General features: G+C 44.3%; 2 protein-coding genes across 5 annotated transcripts in view; both read right to left on the bottom strand.

The window, feature by feature from the left end:
* AGBL2 (AGBL carboxypeptidase 2) overlaps positions 1-10,770 on the bottom strand; it is a 100,952-nt gene extending 90,182 nt beyond the window's left edge. The window contains 6 exon segments of the mRNA XM_037999326.2: positions 2,307-2,492; positions 3,612-3,665; positions 5,833-5,967; positions 9,705-9,768; positions 10,037-10,169; positions 10,303-10,770. Coding sequence (XP_037855254.2) covers positions 2,307-2,492; positions 3,612-3,665; positions 5,833-5,967; positions 9,705-9,768; positions 10,037-10,069 — 472 coding nt within the window. The 5' untranslated portion in view covers positions 10,070-10,169; positions 10,303-10,770.
* A 1,496-nt stretch (positions 10,771-12,266) lies between these two features.
* Positions 12,267-14,160, bottom strand: part of FNBP4 (formin binding protein 4) — a 53,843-nt gene continuing 51,949 nt past the window's right edge. For all 4 annotated transcript variants that reach the window (XM_073016272.1, XM_037999324.2, XM_037999323.2 and 1 more), the window contains one exon: positions 12,267-13,257. In XM_073016272.1, coding sequence (XP_072872373.1) covers positions 13,167-13,257 — 91 coding nt within the window. In that variant the 3' untranslated portion in view covers positions 12,267-13,166. The remainder of the gene's footprint in view (positions 13,258-14,160) is intronic.

The following is a 14,160-nucleotide window of genomic DNA, read 5'->3' as shown; positions in this document are numbered from 1 at the left end:
CCATACTCTTTTTCTGTTTCTTTCAACTGAAATACTTTTCTTTGACCCTCTTAATTGGATCATTTCAAACTCATCCTTTAGATCTCAGCTTAGATGGCAACTCCTTTTGAAAACTTATGCTGATCTCTAAGCTGGGTTAGGTATGCTTAGGTGGACCAAGCACTATGCAATTGTCTGGTAAAATGTTTAACTTCCTCACTAGTTCATGAACTCTGGGTCCATGAACTCTCCACTTTGTTCATCACTATTATCTCTAGCACCAAGCACTGTACTTAGCATATGACAACACATATGAACAAATAGGGAGACAGAAAATGAGGAACATCCAGCTGGGTGTGGTGGCTCACACCTGTAATCCCAGCACTTTGGGAGGCTGAGGCGAGTGGATCACGAGGGCAGGAGTTCGAGACCACCCTGGCCAAGATGGTGAAACCCTGTCTCTACTAAAAATACAAAAATTAGCCAGGAATGGTGGTGTGTGCCTGTAATCCCAGCTACTTGAGAGGCTGAGGCAGGAGAATTGCTTGAACCTGGGAGGCAGAGGTTGCAGTGAGCCAAGACGGAGCCATTGCACTCTAGCCTGGGCGACAGAGCAAGACTCCATCTCAAAAAAAAAAAAAAAAAAAAAAAAGAGGAATATCCAGTTTTTTATCCAGTAGTATAAAGCAGAGACATACATGATGTTTGCTAGACTTGTTCTGGTAATTAGAGAAGTCCCCACTTTCTAATGCAACCCACTTCCATAAATGCTTAATCCATAAAATGGATGAAGAAGATTGTGCTTGCTCCAAGGGCTCACAGGTATGACCCATAATGTCAAAAAAAAGTCTCCACCATTCCGACAAGAAAACTCCAATACACTCAAAATATAACTAAAAACAGTAAAAACTATGTTGTGGTATATGTAGTCTTCAATTATACCAAGACTGGTAAAAATACCACATACCCGAACACATTAATAGGGTAGCACCTCTGTATTTTTAGATAAGATGCTATGTCCTCCCTCAAAAAAAAAGAAAAAGAAAAGACAAAAACCCACTGAAACAGGTTAATCTAGAAAACAGATTTCAGTATTTATATATTTTGTCTTCTAGGAAGGTATCCTCCCATTCTGAAAAACTCAGAAGCATTCTAGTTTACACATTAGTATGACTTGATTTTGGTGAGTTTGTATCAGTTTCTCACAGTTTAATTGTTTCAGGGTGAGTTAATAAATGTTGACTGTAGGCCTGGTGCAGAGGCTCATGCCTGTAATCCCAGCACTTTGGGAGGCCAAGGCGGGTGGATCACTTAGGGTCAGGAGTTTGAGACCAGCCTGGCCAACATGGAGAAACCCTGACTCTAATAAAAATATAAACACTAGCTGGGTGCAGTGGCCCAAATCTGTAATCCCAGCACTTTGGGAGGCCGAGGCAGGTGGATCACCTGAGGTTGGGAGTTCGAGAACAGTCTGACCAACGTAGAGAAACCCCGTTTCTACTAAAAATACAAAATTAGCTGGGCATGGTGGCACACGCCTGTAATCCCAGCTACTCAGGAGGCTGAGGCGGGATAATCATTTGAACCCAGGAGGCAGAGGGTGCAGTGAGCTGAGCTTATGCCATTGCACTCCAGTCTGGGCAAGAAGAGCGAAAGTCAGTCTCAAAAAACAAACAAACAAACAAACAAACAACAACAACAACAACAAAAAACTAGCCAGGCATGGTGGCCGGGCACCTGTAATCCCAGCTACTTGTGGGGCTGAGGCAGGAGAATCACTTGAACCTGGGAGGTGGGGGCTGCTGTGAGTGGAGATTAAGCCATTGCACTCCAGCCTGGGTGACGGAGTGAGACTCTGTCTCAATAAATAAATAAATAAATAAACAAGTGTTGACTCTGTCCTGCCTTATACTTAAGCACATAGGACTTAACATTCTCAGGTCTTGTAATAAAGTCAGGCAGAAGGCCAGGCTTGGTGGCTTATGCCTGTAATCCCAGCACTTTGGGAGGCCAAGGCGGGCGGATCACGAGGTGAGGAGTTCGAGACTAGCCTTGCACACAAGGTGAAACCCTGTCTCTACTTAAAAACGCAAAATTAGCTGGGAGTGGTGGTGCGCACCTGTAATTCCAGCTGCTCAGGAGGCTGAGTGAGGAGAATCACTTGAACCCAGGAGGCGGAGGTTGCAGTGAACCGAGATTGCGCCACTGCACTCCAGCCTGGGCAATAGAGTGAGACTTCCTCTCAAAACAAAACAAAACAAAACAAAAAAACAAAAAAAAGTCAGGCAGAATAGATTAGCAAGACCACTTCACATAAGTCATATTACCAATATGATGAATGTTTTCCTTGATGACCTCACATTCGATTGGCCATCTTGGAGCCAGCAGTGGCCTCTTGGTAGACAAAATGGAAAAGAGCTCTTGGGGTTCTCGAAGACGTGGATTTACTTCATCCAACTCATCATAAAGAAGCTGTCTGCTCCTAAGATGTGGTAAACTCAGCATATGTGAATCTGCCAAAGGGAAAGAGAGTAAGTGAATATCTTCCTTTTCCTCCTTGGGAACTTTACTGTTCATCTATAACAATGGAACTATTTTAAGCATTATATTAAAATATGAGCACAGATACATGATTATTTGACATGTTTCTCCTTCAAGAAGATTTAGTCCAGAATAACAGGCTCAAAATTAAAAAATGTTAAAATTTTGCACAGTCTATTAAATGTTTAAATATAAAACTTTAGGGTAAATAAAAAGCCTTTTTTTAAAAAAATTAAATTTAATGGTCCAAGACATTTCAACAGTTGGTTACAATGAATAAGAAGTTACTTAATGTGCTTTATTATTTTTGTTTAGCTAGTGGCAAGACAGGGAATTTCAATATACCCATTGCCATTTTAGAAAAAAGTACATACAACTTTATTCTTTTTTTCTTCTTTTTTACCAACTATAGTGAAATAACCTACAAATAAAATTTCAGGACCATAATATTACCATACCAAGGAAAGAGAGACATAAAGAAGATGGAAAGAGGAAGGTGAGATAAAGCGTGAGTTGGGGCAGAAGAAAGAATCAGAAAAAAAGGGAAGAAAAGAAAGGCTTTCAGGAAGGTAAAAAAGAAAGGAGGGGCCGGGCACCGTGGCTCATGCCTGTAATCCCAAAACTTTGAACTTTGGGAGGCTGAGGCGGGTGGATCACCTGAGTTCAGGAGTTCGAGACCAGCCTGGCCAACGTGGTGAAATCCTGTCTCTACTGAAACTACAAAAATTAGCTGGGTGTGGTGGCACATGCCTGTAATCCCAGCTACTCAGAAGGCTGAGGCAGGAGAATCTCTGAACTTGGGAGGTGGAGGTTGCAGTGAGCTGAGGCTGCACCACTGCATCCAGTCCGGGTGACAAGAGTAAAAGTCTGTGTCCAAAAAAAAAAAAAAAAAAAAAAAAAAAACGGGAATGAGGAAAAAAGAAAAAAATGGAAATGAAAGGGGGAACTAAAGGCTGAGGATCCTTCAGTGCTCATCAGGCATCAATCCCATTCCTGTCTGGTAATTCTCGGGTTTGGTGGGAAGAGCAGGTGATGAAGACATAGTCCAAAAAAGAAGCTTGAATTTTCTGGTCTGGAAGGACATGAAATACCTCTGTTGATGGCTTCTATTTGTCTGTGCACAGCTGAAGATAAACTGGTAGGCCCTAGAAAGAGGAAGAGGAGGCCCTGTTTGTCTCAGGGATCATTGTCTTCTTTTCTTCCGTTCACTATCCCCATCCCTTCTCATTTCCTATGCCCACTTGGGACCCCTGCATTTCTAGCTAAATCCTTCTCCCATACTTTAATGGGGGAAATAAAAGGAAATAAACATTTGAAAAGACAGTAAAGCTGCACAATGTCACTCATAACTAAAGAAATATAAAGCAGGCTGGGCATGGTAGCTCACACCTGTAATCCTAGCACTTTGGGAGGCCGAGGTGGGTGGACTACCTGAAGTTGGGAGTTCAAGACCAGCCTGGCCAGCTGGGCGCAGTGGCTCATGCCTGTAATCCCAGCACTTTGGGAGGCTGAGGTGGGCGGATCACAAGGTCAGGAGATCGAGACCATCCTGGCTAACACGGTGAAATCCTGTCTCTACTAAAAATACAAAAATTAGCTAGGCACCGTGGTGCACGCCTGTAGTCCCAGCTACCCGGGAGGCTGAGGCAGGAGAATCACTTGAAGCCAGGAGGCGGAGGTTGTAGTGAGCCAGGATGGAGCCACTGCACTCCAGCCTTTCGACAGAGCAAGACTCTGTCTCAAAAAAAAAAAAAAAAAAAAAATTATTAATATTGGCCAGGTGTGTTGGCTCGCACCTGTAATCCCAGCACTTTGGGAGGCCGAGGTGGGCCGATCACCCAAGGTTGTGAGTTTGAGACCAGCCTGGCTAACATGGCAAAACACTGTCTCTACTAAAAATATAAAAATTAGCTGGGAGTGGTGGTGCACGCCTGTAATCCCAGCTACTGGGGAGGCTGAGGCAGAAGAATAGCTTGAACCCAGGAGGCAGAGGTTGCAGTGAACTGAGATAGTGCTACCACTCTCCAGCCTGGGGACAAGAGTGAGACTCCGTCTCAAAAAAAAAAAAAAAAATCAATAATGTATTTTATGGTTTTCAGATCTTGTGTCATTCAAAGGTTTTAAGTAGAAAAGGGACCTAGTCAGATTTGCATATAAAAAACACTGCTATGTGGAAAGTTGATTGGGGGGTGCAGCACAGAACAAGAGGAGCCAGGAGACCAATTAGAAGGCTGAATGATGATAGCTTGGATGGGAGGTGGTGGGACTGTGAGGGTGGGGGTATAAAGGCAGCGGTGGAGGTCGGGGATAAGCAAGGGGGGATATAGAGAAAAGAGGGGCGGATCAATGTTTGGTTTGAGGGAGAAGTTCAACTGCATTCCTCCCCTTAGATTTTAGAAGAAACCTGTGTCTCTGCAAAAAATTATTTTTTTGCGTAAGCTAGCTAGAACTGTTTTCCACTGCTCCTATGCAAACAGCCTTAGTAAGCATTATCCATCAAAACTGAAAATCGATGTATTACTTTTTTTTTTTTTTTTGAGACAGGGTCTCACTCTGTTGCCCAGGCTGGAATGCAGTGGCGCAATCTCAGTTCACTGCAACTTCTGCCTCCCAGGTTCACACAATTCTCCTGCCTGAACCTCCCCAGTAGCTGGGACCACAGGCACCTGCCACCACATCCAGCTAATTTTTGTATGTTTTTGTAGAGACAAGAGTTTTGCCATGTTGCCCAGGCTGGTCTTGAGCTCCTGAGCACAAGCGATCTGCCTGCCTCAGCTATCCAAAGTGCTGGGATTACAGGCGTGAGCCACCATGACAGGCATATTACTCTTTTTTTTTTTTTTGAGACAGAATCTCACTTTGTCACCCAGGCTGAAGTGCAGTGGCCCAACCTCGGCTCACTGAACCTCCGCCTCCTGGGTTCAAGCAATCCTCCCAACTCAGCCTCCCAAGTCCTGAGATTACAGGTGTGTGTCACCACACCCGGCTAATTTGTATATTTTTAGTAGAGCTGGGGTTTTGCCATGCTGGTCAGACTGGTCTCAAACTCCTGACCTCAAGTGATCCTCCCACCTCAGTCTCCCAAAGTGCTGGGATTGCAGGCGTGAGCCACCATGCCTGGCTAGAAAATACAGTATTTTGATTTAAACCTGTAATCCAAAGTAGATTTAGAGAGAAGTTTTGAACGGTGTTAGAAACAGAGGCCAAGGCTGCTCCCCGGCCTCTCCCATGTTAGAGCAGGTTCTTCTGAATACTCAGAGGAGTTACTAGGCAATGAGGTTCTAGAGGTCACACATACTGATTGTTACTCACATAGAAGCTTCTCCTTTTGCAGGGTGTCTGGTATCAAATCATCTTTTCCCCCAAGAGAGCCATGCAACAGGTACTGAGGGTTATTCTTCCGAACATGCTGATGCGTAGCAGAGTTTGGTAAACTGCCTCTCTGCGCTAAAAATAGGTAGTTTAATTAAAGTTGCTGGAAGGTGGCCGCGCGCGGTGGCTCAAGCCTGTAATCCCAGCACTTTGGGAGGCCGAGACGGGCGGATCACGAGGTCAGGAGATTGAGACCATCCTGGCTAACACGGTGAAACCCCGTCTCTACCAAAAAAATACAAAAAAACTAGCCAGGCAAGGTGGTGGGCGCCTGTAGTCCCAACTACTCGGGAGGCTGAGGCAGGAGAATGGCGTGAATCCGGGAGGCGGAGCTTGCAGTGAGCTGAGATCTGGTCACTACACTCCAACCTGGGTGACAGAGCGAGACTCCGCCTCAAAAAAAAAAAAAAAAAAAAGGTTGCTGGAAGGCTGACTCATCACTTCTAACATCTAGGTCAATACCAAACCCCTACTCCTTTTATCACCACCCACCACCACAGGCCTTTGCAATGAATATGCTGCATTTTTCAAAGCGCTTTCATATTCCAGCTTATGTGAATGAAGCATAATTATCCCCACCTTACAGCTGAGGAAACGGATGTAAAGAGGAGACTTGAGAAGCAGCCTGGTGTGGTGGAGTGAGAAAGGGCTTGGTAGGCAGAAAGATTCTGAAGCTACAAGGGCTGTGTTAGAACTCAGAAAATGATAGCCCAGGGCTGGGAGGTTGCTTGAGCCTGGGATGTGGAGGCCACTGCCCTCCAGCCTGAGTGACAGAGCGAGATCCTGTCTCAAAAATAAAAAAGAAAAAAAAATTATGGCCCAAAGGTTTGGCACTTGGCCTACTGAACACTTTGAACTAAACATAGAAAGGGTTCTAACCCTCAATAACATGCAATTTACCCATGTAACAAACCTGCACATGTACCCTCTAATCTATAATAAAAGTTGAAAAAATAAATTTAAAAAAATTAGAAAAGCCTTAGAAGCTGCCTCAGAACCAAGGACTTTCTGACCTCTCCTGTCTCCCCACTACCCCAAGAGCAGGAAAAGACTCCTCTCTGGAATTCCTTATCTGACTAAGGAAACTTCTTTCCAAAAGAAAAGCAGTTGTTTTAAGACCCCTTCCCTAGGAATCTCATCAAATAACTAGTAAAGATGAACCACTAAAGAGGAGACTAAAAATTGTCACGACACCCCGATAGACTTTTCATCAATTATGAGGGCAACTCAGAGATTACCTGGGCAACTATTTGCATAAGACAACCTTTCTTCAGTGAAGCTCCTCCCCTCACTTGCTTGCCACCCCTCCGCGGAGCTCAGAGGAACTTTGTCCCAGGACATGATTTTTGGAGCTCATTCGTTTCTCCTGAATATCATTTACTACCTTTCACAACTGCCGACACACCCTCCTCCCTGAATTTCTCTCTCCCTATGAAGAGGGTATTGAAACTTCAACAATCTGGAGTGGAGTGGCATAATCTCGGCTCATTGCAACCTCTGCCTCCCAGGTTCAAGTGTTTCTCCTGCCTCCACCTTCTGAGTAGCTGGGATTACAGGCATGCAACACCAAGCCCAGCTAATTTTTTGTATTATTAGTAGAGACAGGGTTTCGCCATGTTTGCCAGGCTGGTCACGAACTCCTGACCTCAGGTGATCTGCCCACTTTGGCCTCCCAAAGTGTTGGGATTACAGGCGTGAGCCACCGCACCCAGCCTGAAGTTCTTGACTTCGTATGGAAAGTAAAAAATCGTATGATGACCAGCCTGAGCAACATAGTAAGACCATGTCTCTACAAAAAATATTTTAAAATTAGCTGGGTGTGCTGGCTTGTGCTTGTGTTCCCATCTAGCTGAGAGGTAAGAGGATCGCTTAAGCCTGGAAAGTCAAGGCTGCAATGAGCTGTGATTGCAACATTGCATTCTGGCCAAGGCAAGAAACAGACCATCTAAAAAATAATAAATAAATAAATAAATAAATAAAATATATGCATGCTGAAGTTGCTAAGTTCTATGGTAAGAACAAATCTATCTGTGAATTGTGAAGAAGAAAAAAGAAATTCATAATAGTTTTGCTGTCATACTTCAAATTGCAAAAGTTATGGCCACAGTGCATAAGTACTTAGTTACGGTGGAAAAGGCATTAAATTTGTGGGTGGAAGATAGAAGTCTGTTCTGAATGAGAGTGATTTGGATTTAGTACTATCAGTGGTTTCAGGCCATCCGGGGTCTTGGAACCTCCCCCCTGTAGATAATAAGGGGTGACGACTAATGTAGTTAATAAAAAAATTTAACAGCATTCTTTGATAGAAATAAAATTAATACTAATACAATCAATATTACTCCATCTTATTTCAATATACCAATAACAAAGTTAGGAAATAAAATTTTAAGAAGATCAACATTTATAATAGCATAAAAATATGAAGTATTATGAAAAACTATAAATCTTTATTGGGAGACATTAAAAACCTAAGTAAATGGAGATATATATTATAGTCATAGATTGGAGAATCCAGTGTTGAAAAATTGCCAGTTCTTGTGAAATTTGATCTACAGATTCAATGCAATTCCTACAATCTTTTAAAATGTCATAAGCAGGCTGGGGACAGTGGCTCATGCCTATAATCCCAGCACTTTGGGAGGCCAAGGTGGGTGGATCACCTTAGGTCAGGAGTCCGAGAACAGCCTGGTCAACATGAGGAAACCCTGTGTCTACTAAAAACACCAAAATTAGCCAGGCATGGTGGTGCATGCCTGTAATCCCAGCTACTTGGGTACTTGGGAAGCTGAGGCAGGAAAATCGCTTGACCCCAGGAGGTGGAGGTTGCAGCAAGCCTAGATCGCGCCACGGCACTCCAGCCTGGGCAACAAGAGCGAAACTCCATCTCAAAAATAAAAAAACAGCCAGGCGCAGTAGCTCATGTCTGTAATCCCAGCACTTTGGGAGGCCGAGGCGGGTGGATCACCTGACGTCGGGAGTTCGAGACCAGCCTGGCCAACATGTTGAAACCACATCTCTACTAAAAATACACAAAAAAGTTAGCTGGGTGTGGTAGTTGGCGCCTGTAATCCCATCTACTTGGGAGGCTGAGGCAAGAGAATCTCTTGAACCCAGGAGGTGGAGGTTGCAGTGAGCTGAGTTTGTGCCATTGCACTTCAGCCTGGGTGAAAAGAGTGAGACGCCATCTCAAAAAAAAAAGAAAAAAAAAGAAACAAAAATTAGCTGGGCGTGGAGGATCGAGCCTGTAATCCCAGCTACTCAGGAGGCTGAGGCAGGAGAATCTCTTGAACCTGGGAGGAAGAGGTTGCAGTGAGCTGAGATGGTGCCACTGCATTCCACCCTGGGTGACAGAGCAAGACCTCATCTCAAAAATAAAATAAAATAAAATAAAATAAAATAAAATAAAATGAAACGTCATAAGCCAATTGTAAAATTTATATAGGAAGGCAAAGACTCAAGAACAGCCATGACACTTTTGAAGAACAAGGTGGGAAGACATGTCTTTCCAGATAAAGACTATTTTAATGCCATATAGTAATTAAGAGACAGTGATATTGATAAAGGATAGACAGACCAACGGAATAGACAGCCCAGAAACAGATCTTTGTATTAAGTGATGCTTTCTACTTGACAGAGGTGACCCTGCAGATCAATGGGGAAAGGAAGTACTTTGCAATAATGGTAGAGGAAAAAATATTTATTTGTCAATGCAAATTATTTATTAGTCTACCTAAGTGCAACCCTCTCAGCTAACGAAGCAATTTTCCTCTTGAGTCCAGGAAAGGTGATACTAGACAAGAACATGGTATTACCTTTAAAGTAGCCATAATATTGGAGGTGACGGTACATAAAGTCTTCATAAGGATCAGGAATAGTCTGTGAAAGGAAAGGCCACTTCAGTCAAGATGTTTTCAAACCATAATGGACTCAGCAAAAAGTACACGAGCGTTGTTGCATGTGACTAAACTAAACTAAACCAAGTGAACTGCATTCCTGTGAATTATTCTATCGTGGGGATCAAGATCTCCAGCTGGGAAAAGATGCCACCAGAACATCCCTTATCTAGTAGCAGATTTCCGTGGAGCTCCCGAAGAAATGGAGTTCCCCGAAGAAATTTCTGTGGCTTTCTGTGCTGTGTACCGACCTGCTTTAGGTGCGTTTCCAAGGCTGGGAACATGTTACTTCTGGATGATAGGATGAAAACTAGTCAGTGACATTAGCGTCCAGTCGCAAATCCTGCCCAATTTCCAAATAGGCAGCTGATTACACACGAGAAGCTACAAAGCCAGAACAGGACAAGTGAAAATACCTCCCCGGGCGCCCCCCAGCTCCCCCTTGACTTCAGAAAAACCTGCCAACCCAGCTTCTCCGCAGCTCAACAAGATGGTCACACCGAGGCCAGAGGTGCACCTGAGACAGGGAGGGCGGCGTGTCTTCCCGCCTCTTCTTCCCAAGGTGCTGGCCCCATGGTTCCCTTTCCCTGAGAAGGGAGATGGTCGCCACAGGAAAGTGAAAGAAATGGGGATGGGAGCACGCGACGGAGTCGTCTCGGTCAGTGTCGATGGAAAAAGGTCAGGGGGTTGGGAGAGCGGGCCCTTTAGGGTTCAGAGGAACCTGGTCCGGGGCAGGTGGTGAGGGGGTTTCCTAAGCGTAGGAAGGGGGAAGGAGAACAGAAACTTCTCAGGAGGGCAGAGCGATGGGTGCGACCGCCTTCGCGCCCTGGCCCGTCCCAAGCAGCACGGATGGGTGCGGCAGAGAAGCCCCAGCGAGGCAGGCGGCCACCGCACTTAGGTACAGAGGCCAAGCAGTGCGTGGGTAAGAGGACAAACTAGCTGCACCCGCCAGCCACTGCCGTCTGTGAGGGCCCGGGTAGCCTAGCAACCGCGAGCCGGAAGCGGAAAAAGGGCGGGGCGGCCGGGCGCTTCCGGCAAGCTAGGCCCCGCCCCCACGGAGGGAGCGGGCAGCCCCGGGAAGGTCTGCGGCGAGTATGGCGGGCAGCGGCGATTTAGACTCATTTTTCACCTCATACATTACAGCCCCAACCTGGGAATCGAAACCGCATTGATGAGTACGATGCCAGTAGCCTTCAACATATTTCCAAGCTCGTTTGCTGTTGGCTTTAGATAATTGTTGTGCATGCTTTGCTCTAAGAGAGCTGCTGCTTCTTTCACCTTGTGTCCACTCCATAGCTAGAATGGAAAAATTACCTTCTACACTGAAAATCTTAAGAAACGAAGCTAGCGGCCGGGCGCGGTGGCTCAAGCCTGTAATCCCAGCACTTTGGGAGGCCGAGACGGGCGGATCACGAGGTCAGGAGATCGAGACCATCCTGGCTAATACGTGAAACCCCGTCTCTACTAAAAAATACAAAAAACTAGCCGGGCAAAAACTAGCCGGGCAAAAACTAGCCGGGCGTAGTGGTGGGCGCCTGTAGTCCCAGCTACTCGGGAGGCTGAGGCGGAAGAATGGCGTGGACCCGGGAGGCGGAGCTTGCAGCGAGCTGAGATCCAGCCACTGCACTCCAGCCTGGGCAACAGAGCGAGACTCTGTCTCAAAAAAAAAAAAAAAAAAAAAACGAAGCTAGCAAATTCAAATCACACATTTTGATTAGGTTTAACAAATTAATTATATGCATAGAAATATACTCCAGGCAGGGCGCGGTGGCTCACGCCTGTAATCCCAGAACTTTGGGAGGCCGAGGCAGGCGGATCACCTGAGGTCCGCAGTTTGAGACCAGCCTGACCAACCTGGAGAAACCCCGTCTCTACTAAAAATACGAAATTAGCTGGGCGTGGTAGCGCATGCCTGTAATCCCAGCTACTCGGGAGGTTGAAGCAGGGGAATCACTTGAATCCGGGAGGTGGAAGTTGCAGTGAGCCTAGATCGCGCCATTGCACTCCAGCCTGGGCAACAAGAGCGAAATTGTCTCGGAAAAAAAAAAAAAACCAAGAACAAAAAAGTAAATATACAACAATAAAATTCAAACACGTGTCTTTGGTTAACTATATATGAATATAACCGTATCTGATACTTTTATCAATGGGGGAAAAAGCTATAAAGCAACTTTTTTCGAAATGTTAACCATATTACATCATTGCCAGGAATTAAGTAGGTCAAATATTATCTAATGTGGCTATTAACCAATCTAGATATTATAGATAATATTAGACCCCAAAACTTGGATCACATAGCACCATCTGGGACTAGAAGCCTGTTTGTCTAAACTGGCCCCACCACTCCCCATTCAAGATCTGCTCTTTTTCTTGAAAGCTGTTCTTAAATGTTTGCACCTTGCATTGTATATGCTTAGAAAAAAAACAAGTCTTGGTTACATAATTGGAATAACAGGTGTTGATGAGCAAAAGGATAACCCATCAGAATTATAAAAAAAGCTTTATTAGTGCATATATACAAATTTACAAGGTCAGAAACTGGAGAAATACAAAGAGCTTTAAAACACAATTTGCCGTTTCCTCAGTTTAAAGTGACTTTTACCTGATTGTGATACAATAGAAAGTACAGAACAGTAAACTGCTTTTTAAATACTGGAATTTTATGGAGAATACATTCACATAAAGAAAGGAGGTGAATTTTGTTTTGGAACAAGGTTAAGACAATGGAGACATTAATACACAGACTGTCTCTTTGCATTTACTGCCACATACTTGGGGGGAAATTCTCAAAATCAAGGATAAGAACTCCTGCTGCTGCTTGTATGCCACCTAGTGTGCGAAACGACTGAGCTACCAGTTCTAGAATTTATGAGAACTACTCTAAAGAGTGTGGCCATCTATCAGCACGAGGTAAACCACTTAGACCTCAGCACTTCAGGGGTGGCCGACTAGAGAAAAGAGGTCAGAAAAAGATTCAGACAATTCCAGTCAAGCAAGGTAGAATGCAGAGCTGCCTTCTGAATTGCACTTGTTCTGGAGGAGAATTCTTCACTTTTGTCAGGGAGTCCTCTACAGAGGTGTTATCCTCATGAACCACATGTTCTTCAAGATTGATGAGGTTAATATACCTAACATGCTAAGTTTGCCAGTTTGAGAATAAAGGCAGCATGGTCAAAGCAATTCCAATCACCTCATCCCTTAGCAAAACAGAAAAATTACATTTCACAAAAGTGAAAACTTTGTATGCATACACTCTTGCCCAGAAAATTTATAAGATCTCCCCCATAACATTTATAGTTTATTTGACAATAAAACTGGTTAAGACTTTGAACTGAACACAAAACAAGTAATAATACAAAAAAAGTTTTAAAAACTTAAAAACTATGTGTTTGGAGTCATTTTCCTTCGCTTTAGTCTTGCTCTCCAATCCTCAGGAAGGGCTTCAAAATTAGCATTTCTCTCTGCCATGCCACTGTGAAAATAACATAAAGATTATTTCAGTGGAAAGAAAAATTAACAGAGGTATTCATTTCCTAGCAAATAAAAATCTAACTGAAATTAAAAACCTGATCACATCTATGTTTATGAAAATCTTTTGTTTCTCAGCCAAATATCAGTATATTCTTCATCAAACTTCTTCATTCTGATAGGTCAACCAAACACTCTCCTGGTTTTATGTATATGTCTAAGTGCATATTTATTCATTTATTACTGATTGATTGAGATGGAATTTTGCTCTTGTTGCCCAGGCTGGAGTGCAATGGTGTGATATTGGCTCACCGCAACCTCCGCCTCCCAGGTTCAAACGACTCCTGCCTCAGCCTCCCCTTAAAGTAGCTGGGATCCTCAGAGTAGCTGGAATTACAGGCATGCGCAACCACGCCTGGGTTTTTTTTTTTCAAATTTTTTTTTAGTAGAGACAGGGTTTCTCCATGTTGGTGAAGCTGGTCTCGAACTCCCAACCTCAGATGATTTGCCTGCCTTGGCCCCCCAAAGTGCTGGGATTACAGGCGTGAGCCACCCTGCCTGGCCTTATTTATTTTATATAAATATGCCTCCAGTAACCATTAAAGGCACACTGAAGAAATAAAACGCGTTCTACTAAAGTTTTTCTTAGCCCATAGGAGTTATGATTCTTCAGGGCAAATATATCTAACCCTCAATCTACCAACAGGGACCCTTGGATCTAACTTTTTTTTTCTTTTAAGATGGAGTCTCGCTCTGTTGCCCAGACTGGAGTGTGGTGGCATGATCTCGGCTCACTGCAACCTCTGCCTCCTAGGTCCAAGCGATTCTCCTGCCTCAGCCTCCCGAGTAGCTGGTACTACAGGCGCCCACCACCACGTCCAGCTAATTTTTGTATTTTTAGTAAAGA

This window comes from Chlorocebus sabaeus, chromosome 1, assembly GCF_047675955.1.
Source record: "Chlorocebus sabaeus isolate Y175 chromosome 1, mChlSab1.0.hap1, whole genome shotgun sequence".
In the NCBI taxonomy this organism is placed as follows: Eukaryota; Metazoa; Chordata; class Mammalia; order Primates; family Cercopithecidae; genus Chlorocebus; species Chlorocebus sabaeus.
Note: the sequence above shows the minus strand (reverse complement) of the source record. Positions and strands in the feature narration are given on the sequence as shown.